General features: G+C 47.4%; 1 protein-coding gene across 1 annotated transcript in view; it reads right to left on the reverse strand.

Moving 5' to 3' along the window:
* Positions 1-11,151: 11,151 nt before the first annotated feature.
* LOC119583002 (uncharacterized membrane protein DDB_G0293934-like) overlaps positions 11,152-12,630 on the reverse strand; it is a 21,532-nt gene continuing 20,053 nt past the window's right edge. Inside the window, exon 4 of the mRNA XM_037931514.1 lies at positions 11,152-11,352. Within this exon, the coding sequence (XP_037787442.1) occupies positions 11,152-11,352 (201 nt within the window). The remainder of the gene's footprint in view (positions 11,353-12,630) is intronic.

Raw genomic sequence — 12,630 nt, forward strand, 5'->3', positions numbered from 1 at the left:
CCATCAAAACGATGACGTCATAGTCATCATACCGCTTCACCATTAACTGCTCTGAGCCCGTGATTGGCTACCCACTTTATGACATCATTGCAAACATGTCCTCGTTGGCCAATCAGCGATCAACCCGCACCCTAAATTTTACCTCACATTCCGAAACCAGACTTTAGGAGCAACGAGCTGAAATTCGCTCGGGCGGCGTGGTGCTGAGAGAGAAATTGAAGAAAGGGAAGAAGAAAAATGGAAAGAATGACTCAATTGATGGAACATGAGAGAAAGAGACATATGACAAATGCCAACGAGGATGTGAACAAAAATGAAAGATGAAAGAGGGAAGGAAAGCAACATGGATATACACGATGACTGAAGACAGAGAGAGGGAAAGAGAAAGAGAAAGAGGGGGAAAAAGAGAGCAAATGAGAAGAGGGAAAGAGAGAGATTATAAATGAGAACGAGAAAAGAGAAAAGAAAGAGAGGGGATAGTGTGTGTCAGAGAGAGAGAGAGAGAGGAGAGATAGATAGAGGAGGAAGCGGTGAGACCGAGACGAGGAGAGAGGAGAGGAGACCGGAGGAAGACGAGATGATAGGAGAGAGAGAGAGACCGAGAATGAGGAGAGAGAAAGAGAAGTGAGAGAGAGAGAAGAGAGAGGGATAGAGGTGCGAGAGAGGGGGGGGAGAGAGAACGGGAGGAGATAGGAGGAGAGAGACGAAGGAGAGGACGACGATGAACGCGAGAGAAGAGAGAATGGAAAGTCGAGGACCGGTGAGAGATGATGTACGGAGGGAGAACGATCAGAGGAGACGGAGAGATGAGAGATTGGTGAGAGAGAGAGGAGACGAGAGAACGGAGTATGAAAAAAACACCATGGTAATAGTGTTATTGTTCTACGGCAATCAGCTAAATCAGCTTGTTAATTATCTCGTTATTGAGTTATCTGCACATGTGGTCGCCTGCAGTGGGAGTGCCTGTATCTTCCATCGCATTTACATAAAACAAACAATATATAAATAGTTAAATGATAAGAGAGTTATCTATAATAGATAGATACATCAATACATATTGATATGGTGAGGTTAGTTTACTGGAATCAATAGGCATATCTAGGTTTTGCAGGGAGAGGGAAGAAAAATGCCAGGCCGAACTGGGGAGAGAGGGGAGAGAAAGGTAGGGGACACATATATACACACCCACACATGCAGGCACACACACACACACACACACACACACACCACACACACACACACACACACACACACACACCATCCCAGCATGTTTTTATTTCTTTCTCTTCAATTTTGCAAGTAAAAGTAAAGAATTAACAGGACGTTTTTGAATATAGAAGACAGCAGAGAGAGAGGAGAGAGGAGAGAGAGAGAGAGACGCGAGAAAGAGGAGAGAGGAGAGGAGAGAACTGAAAGAGGAGAGAGAGAGAAGAGAGAGAGAAGAGAGAGAGAGAGATGGGAGCGACGACGTTGAGAGAGGGAGAGAGAGAGAGAGAGAGAGAGAGAACGAGAGAGGGAGAAAGAGAACGAGAGAGGGAGAAAGAGAACGAGAGAGAGAGAAAGAGAACGTGAGAGAGAAAAAAAGATGGGACAGGAGGAGAGAGAAGACGAGAGAGGACTGGAGAGAGAGGAGAGGAAGAGAGGAGAAAGAGGAGAGCGAGAGAGGGAGATAGGAGAGAGAGAGAGAGAGACGAGGGGACTGGAGGATAGAGGTGACGAGAGAGACCCTTGAGGAGAGAAGTGAAGAGAGAGACGAGAGAGAGAAGAGAGAGAGGACGAGAGAATGAGAGGAGAGAGAGAGGGAAGAATGACAGAGAGAGAGAGAGAAATTAGAGGAGAGAGACGAGCGAGAGAATGAGAGAGAAGAGAGAATGAGAGAGAGAGAGAGAGAGAATGAGAGAGGTTAGAGAGAATGAGGAGATGCGGAGAGATTGAGAGAATGGAGAGAGAGAGTGAGACGAGAGGGAGAGGAGAGAGGAGTGAGAGAACGAGGAGAGAGGCAGAAAGAGAGAGAGAGGATGAGGGAAAGAGAGAGGTAGAGAGGAAGAAGGAAGAGGACCGAAGACTCTGACAAGACTGAGAGATGAGAGGAGAGAGAGAGAGAGAAAAAGAGAGAGAGAGAACGAGATCGATGAGGGACGAGAGAGAGGAGAGAGAGAGAGAGACGAGAGAGACGAGAGAGGTGAGAGAGAGAGAAAGAGAGACGAGATGAGGAGACGAGAGAGAGAGGGAGAGAGAGAGAGACAGAGAGAATATGAGAAAGAGAGGAGAGAGAGAGAGAAAGCGAGAGAGAGAGAAAGCGAGGAGAGAGAGAGGATAGAAAGGGGAGAGAGAGGAGAGATAGAGAGAGAGAAGGAGAGGAACGAGAGGAGAGAAAGGAAAAGAAAAGAAAAGAAGAAAAGAAAGAGTAAGAAAAGAGAGGAGAGAGAGAGAGGAGAAGAGACCGGGATGAGGAATGCTGGAGAGAGAGGAGGGAGGAGAGAGGAGAGAAGAGAAGAGGAGAGATTGAGAAGAGGAGAGAGACGAGACGAGGAGAAGAGAGAGGACGATGAACGAGAGGAGGAGGACGATGAGAGACGAGAGAGAGAGGGTTGAGAGGGAGAGAGAGAGGGAGAAGAGAGAGAGAGAGAGAGGATGACGAGAGAGAGAGAGATGAGAGAGACGAGAGAGAGAGGAGAGAAGGAGGGAGGAATGAGAGAGAGATGAGGGGACGAGAGAGGAGGAGAGAGAGAGAGAGACGAGATGATGAGAGAGAAAGTGAGGGAGGAGAGAGGGAGAGTGAGAGGAGATGATGATGAGAGACGAGAGAGAGAGAGAGAGAGGTGAACGAGAGGAGAGAGAGAGAGAGAGAGAGAGACGATCGAGAGAGTGGAGAGAGAGAGAGAGGCGATAGAGAGAGAGAGATAGAGGAGAGAGAGAAGCGAGAGAGAGGAGAAGCGAGCGGCGTGAGAGGAGGGTGAGAGGGGGGAGAGAGAGAGAGAGATGAGAATCTGAGAGCGAGCATGACTGAGAGAGGAGACGAGAGGACGAGAAGTGGAGATGAAGAGATGGGGTGCCCCCCGAGGGATATGAGGACGAGAGACGGATGAAGAGAGAGAATGCGAGTGAGAGGACGCACGAAGAAGAGAGAGGACAGTACAGAGAGGGAGAGAGAGAGAGAGAGAGCGGCGCGAGGAGAGACGAGGGAGGAGAGGTAGAAGAGAGAGAGAGACAGATGGACAGAGAGAGAGAGAGAGGACTTGAGAGAGAGAGGAGAGAGAGAGAGAGAGATAGATGAGAGAGGTTCTCGAGAGAGAGGAGAGAGAAGGCGGATTGAGCGAGGGACTGATTGTGAGAGAGTGGAGAGGAGAGAGAGGACCTGAGAGAGGAAGGAGATCGGAGAGTGAATCAGAGAGAGGAGAAGAGAGAGAGGAGAGACGAGAGAGGAAGATAAGTAGAGAGATGAGAGATAGGAGACGGGATAGATGGAGAGAGAGAGAGAGGAGATGGAGAGAGACGAGCAAAGAGCAACGAAGAGGAGATTTTGATGAGATGACTGAGATAAAGAGATTAGGGGAGAGAGAGACGAGAGATCAGGCGAGAGGAGGAGAGACTCGAGAGAAATGGTTACGGAGACGAGGATGAGAGAAAGAGAGAGAGAAAGTGAGAGGAGGAGAAAGTTGAGATGAGAGGGAGAGTGAAGAGAGAGAGAGAATGACGGGACGAGCGAGAGAATAAGGGAGTGAGAGGAGAGTCCGGGGGATTGCACGGATGGAAGGTAGAGCACGAGTGATCCCGGATTAGCGCCTCGAGACAGAATTTGATCTGGATAAGGCTCCTTGCTAAACTGACGGATTGAACAGCCTAATGGATTAGAGATGTGGCATTATGACCCCAGATTCCCGACTGGTGTGGACAGATGAAGCCCCCCTCGAGCGAGAATCGACGGCCAGAAGGACGACCGAGAGGGACGAGGAGAGAGATGAGAGAGGATGAGAGGAAGGAGAGAGAGAGAGAGGAGAGAGAGAGAGAGACATCAAGCCTTCCCTGGTGCAGCTGGTCCGATCAGTGTTACCAGTTAATCGCGGACGAAGTGGGAGTCGCTTTAATGCAAATTCCATCCAGATAACAGTTTCACGAATTGGCAACACGTCTCAATATTTAGCCACAACGCAATTATTCTTTCATCTCGAACACCTCAATTTCCACGATAAAAAGTACAAGGCATGTTTTGCCGAATATGATGAAAGCCTAAGCATAACTGCCTGAAGGGGGGGGGGCTGTGGAGACGGGATCAAGGGGGGGGGGTCCGCTCGACCTTCCGTAGTCAAGGATAACCCGGGCTGGACGCGCTTCTGCGGGCGGTGCAGGCTCGGCGCTTCTCAGAACTCTTTACACTTGGGAGGAATTTCCGCCCATGTCATAATAATAGAAAACAACAACAACAACAAAAGACGTCAATACATCAGGTATACTATTTAAGGATTTGGTAATATAATTTTCTCAAACATTTCCTTATCCGGATGGGGAGCAAGTTTTGTTATGCAAGTAGCAGAATACCAAAGCAAGAAGGTAGGGTACATCCGCTCGTGCCCCGCGCTACCTGTCTCTCTCTCTCTCTCTCTCTCTCCCTCTCTCTCTGCATTTCTCTCTCTCTCTCTCTCTCTCTTCTCTCTCTCTCTCTCTCCCCCCCCCCCTCTCTCTCTCTCTCTCTCTCTCTCTCTCCTCACTCTCTCTATCTCGCTCTCTCTCTATCTCTCTCTCTCTCTCTCTCCTCTCTCTCTCTCCCTCCCTCCCTCTTCCACTACTTATAAACACAATCCACCTGGGAAAAAGGGAAGGCGGTCTTCCCTCGCCACAGTCACTAGCCACGTCAAATCGGAAGGAACTCCCGGTCGCCATGACAATGTTCCGTCAAACGAAGCGAAGATCGGCATGTAAACTAATCAGTGACGTTCCTGCTGCCGTCGGGGAAGGAGCGCCACGGCATCTGTCTCGCCAAGTGGCCTGCTCAACACTTGCCTGTTTTACTTTGTGGCTCATGTGTGGCAGACTCGGCTTTTAGCGTGTTCTGGCGTTCTCTCTTTGTTCTTGCTTCTGCTTCTCTGTGCCTGTCTTTGCTTGCCTGTTTGTCTCTGTCTGCCTACCTTCTTGCCTGCTCTGTCTGTCTGTTTGTCTCTGTCTGTCTACTTGCTTACTTGCTCTGTTTCCGTATTGGCTCTGTCTGTCTCTGTTTGACTCTGTGTTTGACTCTGCTTACCCGCTTGCCTGCTCTGTGTGTCAGAGTATATGTCTGTCTCTATGCTTTCCCATAAAACATGTTATTTTATTCCTACACTAACAGCTACTAGACTATCTCCAATTACGTCACTAAGCGCAAGGGAACCCAAGATACATCCCCCAAAAGCGGTCTACATCCTAAGGATTTCGGGAAGGAAACACCACATAGCTGACAGACCCCAAAAAATCTTGGCTGGAAAAATCACTCTCGTCAGCCCTTCTACAGCTGTGAAAATAAACACTGCATTTTTGTAACAATTGGTTATTATTACAGTCTTAAACCGCATATTTGGAATTGCGGTTACGTAAATATTGATGAAGTGATTATGACGACTGATTGTTTATAAGACCGATTATAATTGTTATCAATTTGTATTAGGGATCTTACAAACCCGTAACAGCAATAAAAATATCGAGGAAATAGCAAAGTAGTTGCATTAATAGTGAAAACAAAATCTATACTGTTAAATTTGTGTCAACAGGGACAAGGAGATGAAGAAACGCACCGATCAAAAACAATGAATAGCATTCCATCTATACAAAAAATCTATCCACAGAAAAATATTTAAATAACAACTGTTGTGTAATAATTAAACAACAAAACAAAACAACAACGTCAACACCCTCAAAAACGTCTCCACTTACTCTGCCTCCAACCTCCCCCAAAGAGAGAGAGAGAGAGAGAGAGAGAGAGAGAGAGAGAGAGAGAGAGAGAGAGAGAGAGAGAGAGAGGAAGGAGAGAGAGAACGCAAAATAAACAATACATTCGATACGGCGGATATCGACGCAAATCACTTGACAGTCCAGCAGACGCACAGAAGGTGGGTCTGTGCGTCGCTCTCGAGACATGAGGACCGAGATGCCAATGTAGGGGATTTTAAAATGTTTTTTTCCATTTTCTTTCCATTTTTTGAGATGGGGAGGCAGTGGGTCGGGGTAGAGGGGGGGGGGTGAGAAGTGGTTGGGACTTTCCAGTTCTTTTCGCTTTTTGTCAATTTTTATTTCTATTTTTCTTTAACGGCATATCTGTCTGGGCATGGAAGCGAATGAAACGGCTAATAAAGGAGGGGAATAGAGAGAAATAAATTGAGTTAGTGGTTAGTGAATGAGTGAAAATATTGGTAAGAGAATCACGTTGATGAGTAACTGCGAGTAGAGAGACGAGTGAATCAATTAGCACACTGATGAGTAAGTTAATGAGTGAGCACGCTGATGAGTAAGTGACAATTAATTAATAACTGAGATTAGGAGAAGGAAGGAGAGGAGAAAGAAAAGAATGGAGATGGAGGGAGCAGGAGGGAATGGGAGAGGATGGAGAGTGGAGGATGGGGAATAGGAAGAAAGATTGGGGATGGGAGAGGAGGGAGAAGGATGGCGAGTGAGAAGAAAGATGGGGGATGGGACACAAGGAGGAGGAGGGGATGGAATGGAAGATGGAGATATGAGGAGATAGGGAGAGAGGACATGAGGAAGGAGAGTGGATGATGGAGGTGAAAGGATGAGGCTGGGAAAAGAGGAAGGAGGGAAGAAGGTTGAAAATGAGGACAGAGATGAAATGTGTAGAGTGGGAGGGGAGATGGAGGAAAGGGGGAGGGAGAGGGAGGGAGGAGCAGGGAGGACCACTTTCACTGGCGAGGTCTGGTCTGCTCTGCCGCCCGGCCTAGTCTCCCTAACGGTCCCTGGCTGGCATGCAAGGGGAGAGCTTGCAAGGGTGAGTGCATGCAAGGGCAACTGCATCTGACGGCGAGTGCATGCCAGAGAAAGTGCATGCAAGGGTAACTGAATCTGATGGCGAATGCAAGCATGGGTGAGTGCAAGAAAGGATGAGTGAATGCAAGGGTGCGTGAATACGAGGATGAGTGTGACGGTGTGTGCATGCAAGGGTGGATAAATGCAATGCGGAGGTCAGTCCAAGCAAGAGCGATATCGTGAGAGTGAATGTGGGCAAGGGCGAGAGCGTGCAAGGGTAGGTGCTAAATGCATGCTAGAGCAAAGCAAAGGAGAATGCATGTGCATGCGAGGGTGAGCGTATGTGAGGGTGAGTGCATACGAAGTTGAGTGCCTGCAGGGGCGAACGCACACAAGGGTGACTTGATGCGGGGAAAAGGACATGCAAGGTTCAGTACATACAAGGGTATCTGCAGTTGAGAGTAAGTGCACGCAAGGGTGCATGGGGTGAGGGTGAGGGCATGCGAAGGTCAGTGCAAGTGGAGGCCAGTGCATGCGAGGAGGAGTGCGTGCAAGGGTGAGAACACGTGAATGCAGGCGAAGGGTGAGGCCCAAGGGTGATGTGGTGGTAATCCGCAGAGTTTAAGCGGAAAGCAGAGAAGAGAGGAGTTGCTAGGACGGGGAGCCAGGGCGCGAGGGAGGACAGGCCAGGCGTGGCTGGGAAAGGGCGAGGCGGTCCAAGGGCAGAGGGCGAGCGGTGGAGGAGAGAGAGGCGACGACGGAAGGGCGAAGACCCGGGAAGCGATCGAAAGTGTAAGGGTGAAGCTGAAAAGTTAAGATTATCACTCAACAGTGTTGATCTGGGTTATGGAATGTACACTATATTGTATATACATCCATACATAAACATTCACACACAAACACAAACACAGAAATACACACTCACATTTAGATATATAATCATGGCTCAAATTTTTGCATCGTACTTGTTTTAATTCTTTGAAACAAAAGTTTCATATTCTTACTTATTGTTATTGTTAAAGTTAGTGTTTATTTTCACCGTCTGCCAAGAAAGGAAGAAATAAGGAAAAAAACAATAACAACTCAGCCCTATTTTCTTTAGCATCCTTATCTGTTTTTATAACAATAACATTTTTCGGTACTTTGATTTTTGTTCATGTGGATTTTATGGCTGTTGATCGCGCTCCTGTGACTGGTGTAGGGCGATGGTGAGGGAGAGGGTGAGGGAGACGGATAGGGTGAAGGGAAGGGTGAAGGATGCGGTTAGGGTGAGGGTGAGAGATAGGGAGAGAGTGAGGGAGAGGGATAGGGTGAGGGTGAGGGTTAGGGTGAGGGAGAGGGTGAGGGTGAGGGATAAGGTGAGGGAGAGGGTTAGGGTGAGGGAGAGGGTGAGGGATAGGGATAGGGTTAGGGATAGGGTGAGGATGAGGGAGAAGGTGAGGGTGAGGGAGAGGGATAGGGTGAGGGCGAGTGTGAGGGAGAGGGATAGGGTGGGGATAGGATGAGGGAGAGGGAGATGGCGAGGGATAGGATGAAGTGAGGGAAAGGATAGGTTAAGGGAGAGAGACGGATAAGGAATAGGGTGAGGGAGAGGGATACAGTGAAGCAGAGGGATAGGGTGAGGGAGAGGGAAAGGTTGAGGGTTAGGGTGATGGATAGGGTGTGGGAGAGGGTAAGGAAGAGGGTAAGGGTGAGGGAGAGGGAGAGGGTGAGGGTGAGGGTGAGGGTGAGGGAGAGGGAGAGGGTGAGAGAGAGGGAGTGGGTGAGGGTGAAGGAGAGGATGAGGGTGAGGGAGAGTGTGAGGGTGAGGGAGAAGATGAGGTTGTGGGTGAGGGTGAGGGGATAAGGGAGGAGGAGTGCCAGGAGGGGCGAGAGACCCTGTCTGGCCTGGTTTAAAGGGGGCGTGTCGTGAATGCCGTGTTTGAGCCCGTGTTTTGCGAGGAGCTCATGCTACGGCCGCTGTTTATTTGCTATGTTTTATTGCGTGTTGGTGGCCGTTTCTTCCTTCGATTCCAAAGTATCAGTCGTTCCCCAATTGAATGTCAACGTCTGGCTGTTAGACAGGACATATTAACGGCAGCATATGCTTAGAGACAGTACGTTCTTGCATATTTTTGGAGGGGGAGGAGGAGGAGGAGGAGGAGGAGGAGGAGGAGGAGGAGGAGGAGGAAGGAGGAGGGGAGGAGAAGGGGAGGAGGGGAGGAGGAGGAGGAGGAGGAGGAGGAGGAGGGGGAGCAGGAGGAGGGGAGGAGGAGGGGAAGAGGAGGAGGAGGAGAGTAGGAGGAGGGGAGGAGGAGGGGGGAGGAGGGGGGGAGGGGGGGAGGGGGAGGGGGGGGAGGAGGGGAGGAGGAGGAGGAGGAGGAGGAAAGGGGGGGGAGAGGGGGAGGGGGAAAGGGGAAGGGGGAGGGAGGAGGAGGAGGAGGAGGAGGAGGGGGAGGAGGTGAAGGAGGAGGGAGGAGGAGGGAGGAGGGGGGAAGGTGGGAGGAGGGAGGAGGAGGGAAGGAGGGGGGAGGAGAAAGGGGGGGGAGGGGGAGGAGGAGGAGGGAGGAGGAGGAGAGGAAGAGGAGAGAGAGGGAGGAGGAGGAGGAGGAATGGAGGAAGGGGGAGGAGGAGGAGGGGGAAGGAGGGGGAGGAGGGGAGGAGGAGGAGGAGGAGGAGAGGAGGAGGAGGGGGAGGGGGAGAGGGGGGGGGGAGAAAGGGGAGGAGAGAGAGAGAGAGGGAAAAAGGAGAAGAGAGGGAAGGAGATTGAGGAGAGAGAGGGGAAGAGAGAGAGAGAAAGGAGAGAGAGAGAGAGAGAGAGGGGAGAAAGAGAGAATGAGGAGGGGAGAGGAAGGGGAGAGAGAGAGAAGAGAAGGGAGAGGAATGAGAGAGAGAGAGGAGAGAGAGAGAGAGAGAGAGGAAGAGAGAGAGATGAAGAGAAAAGAGGAGAGAGATGAGAGAGAGAGAGAGGAGAGAGAGAATGAGAGAAAATGAGAGAGAGAGGAAAAGAGAGAGAGAGAATAAGAGAGAGAGAGAGAGAATGAGGGAGACAGAGAGAATTATATATATATATATATATATATATAAAATATATATATAGATATATATATATATATATATAGAGAGAGAGAGAGAGAGAGAGAGAGATGAGAGAGAGAGAGAGGGAGAGAGAGAGAGAGAGAGGAGAGAGAGAGAGAGAGAGAGAGAGAGAGAGAAGAGGAGGGAGAGAGAGAGAGGAGGGAGAGAAATGGAGAGAGGAAGGGAAGGAGTGATGAAAAAACAAGTCACATAAGAATACAAAGAAAAAGATGAGAGATAAAAGAGATAAGGAGAGGGAAACAACTGGCAGAAAAGGGTAAAGAAAATTAGAGAAATAACTCCTGCACGAAAAATACACAAATTTGAAAAAGGTGGGAAAAGAAAGAAACAATAAAGGAAACGGGAACATAAAATTGTCGGTGATAAAACTATTTTAAAATATAATCATATCAGTAGGTCGTTTCCAGGGATGAATTTTGTATGATTTGCATGTAAAGATTATTTTTCCCAGTTTAGGCGTGTCTACCGTCGAAAAAGAAAACTCGAATCAATACAATTATAGGCGTAACTAAAATATTTTTAGCAATCTATAAACTTTCTTACCATAGAAGGTAAATAGTATAAGAACTTAATGCTAACATTATAGCAACTCTAAATTCCTAGTATCTAAAACACATAATTTAAAGAGTATAGTGCGATAGACAGATTTTTTTTCCCCGTTCGTAAGCCAATATTTTCTTTTCTTTTCTTTTCTCTTTTCCAATCTACGAAAGCAAACTTCATATGATAATCATCCGAATCTGCTTTCTAGACGTTGAGCCAAGAAAATGCGAGCGTTGGGCGAACAAAATGATTCCACCGCTTCATTTCATCCATTAGTTTTCTAGTGTAATTTTGGTTATCGTTAGGCGTAGACTGGCCCAACGCACGCTCTCTCCGAATGTGTCATTACTCCGATAATTAGTGATTCACTGATGATTAATCGGCGAAAGGATCATTATTTTATATCGTTACCTCGGCAAAGAGGCTGTTAATCACAATTACTTGTTATCACCACCTTTATTGATATGGCATTAGAGCAGACACGCACATCTCCTGCCCACATACAAGTGCGCAGCTGAGCAGCGCTTTCGGAAATTCTTTCTCTCTCTCTCTCTCTCTCTCTGTGTAAGAGTCTGTAGAGCCTTAATAAAGTGGCCGGCAGGGCGGTAATAGTTGTGTAACGGCCTGCATCTTTATTTCCATAGAGGAGTACAACACAGTAAAGGAAACACATGAGAATTTGACGTAAGGTAAGCGCTGAGTGCGGTGTCGCGTGTCCAGCCAGGCAGCCCTGGGGGGCCGTAGGCTGTTGGTGACCTGGTCATGGTGACTTCTGGGAGCGAACTGAAGTGTCAGACAAGGACTTAGAGCCACTTGTTTAACAGCCACGTGGTCTATTGGTCTAATGGCTTACAGAATTCGTGCTAATATACATGCTATACTCCCCCCCCTCTCTCTCTCTCACTTCCTCTCTCTCTTCCTCTCTCTCTTCCTCTCTCTCTCTCTCTCTCTCTCTCTCTCTCTCTCTCTCTCTCTCTCTCTCTCTCTCTCTCTCTCTCTCTCTCTCTCTCCGTCTTTCTGTCTCTCTGACATAGCTGTGGTATCAACATCGTAACTCTACAAGCAACCCGTCGTGATCCTCACCTGAACATCCCAAGTGAAACCAAACTTCACCTTGTAAAGCACCGTCCTTTTTTTGAGCTTTTCAAACACGATCAACGCAATGGACAGATGGGCACTTATTACTCCATAACGCTGAGTTGCCTCGAACAGTCGTCAACAAGGGCGATATTTGCTTCGGGTCGACATCATTTAATCATTTCCTTCTTACATTCTTTATTATGTTTTTATTTGTATCTGTCGTTGCCACGGACACTAGCTTTGTTGTGCGTTTATGCGTTTATTCTTCATAGGGAGTCTGAGTAAACAACGTGTCTCTTGACTGAGACAAAGAAAGCGTTATTTACTGCACACACACTGACACACACACACACACACACACACACCACACACACACACACACACCAACACACACACACACACACACACCACACACACACACACATATATATTGTGGTGGGGGTGGCAGTGGGGGGGGGGAAGGGGGGGGGGGGGGGGGGGGGGAAGGAAGGGGGGGGGGGGGGAAGGGAAGGGGGGGGGAGGGGGGGAAAAAAAAAAAAAAAAAAAAATAAAAACACACCACACACAACACACACACACCCACAAAACCACACACACACACACACACACACCAACACACAATAAAATAAAATATATAATAATAAATAGAAAATTAAAATATTCAAAAATAAAAAAAAAAATATATAAATAAAAATATATAAAATTAATAAATAAATGTATAAATGGATATATGGAATATAGTATATATTGGATATATATAAAAAAATATGATTAAATAATAATATATAAAATAATTTTTATATATATGAAGTTTAAAAATTTTATATAAAAAATAGGAATATAATTTTTAAAATTTTTAAATATATATATATAAATATATATATATATTTTTACAAACACACACACACACACCACCACACACACTAAAACAAAATATAATTAAATAAAAAATTTTTAAAGTATAAATAATATGGTATATTA

This window comes from Penaeus monodon, chromosome 16, assembly GCF_015228065.2.
Source record: "Penaeus monodon isolate SGIC_2016 chromosome 16, NSTDA_Pmon_1, whole genome shotgun sequence".
Lineage (NCBI taxonomy): Eukaryota > Metazoa > Arthropoda > Malacostraca > Decapoda > Penaeidae > Penaeus > Penaeus monodon.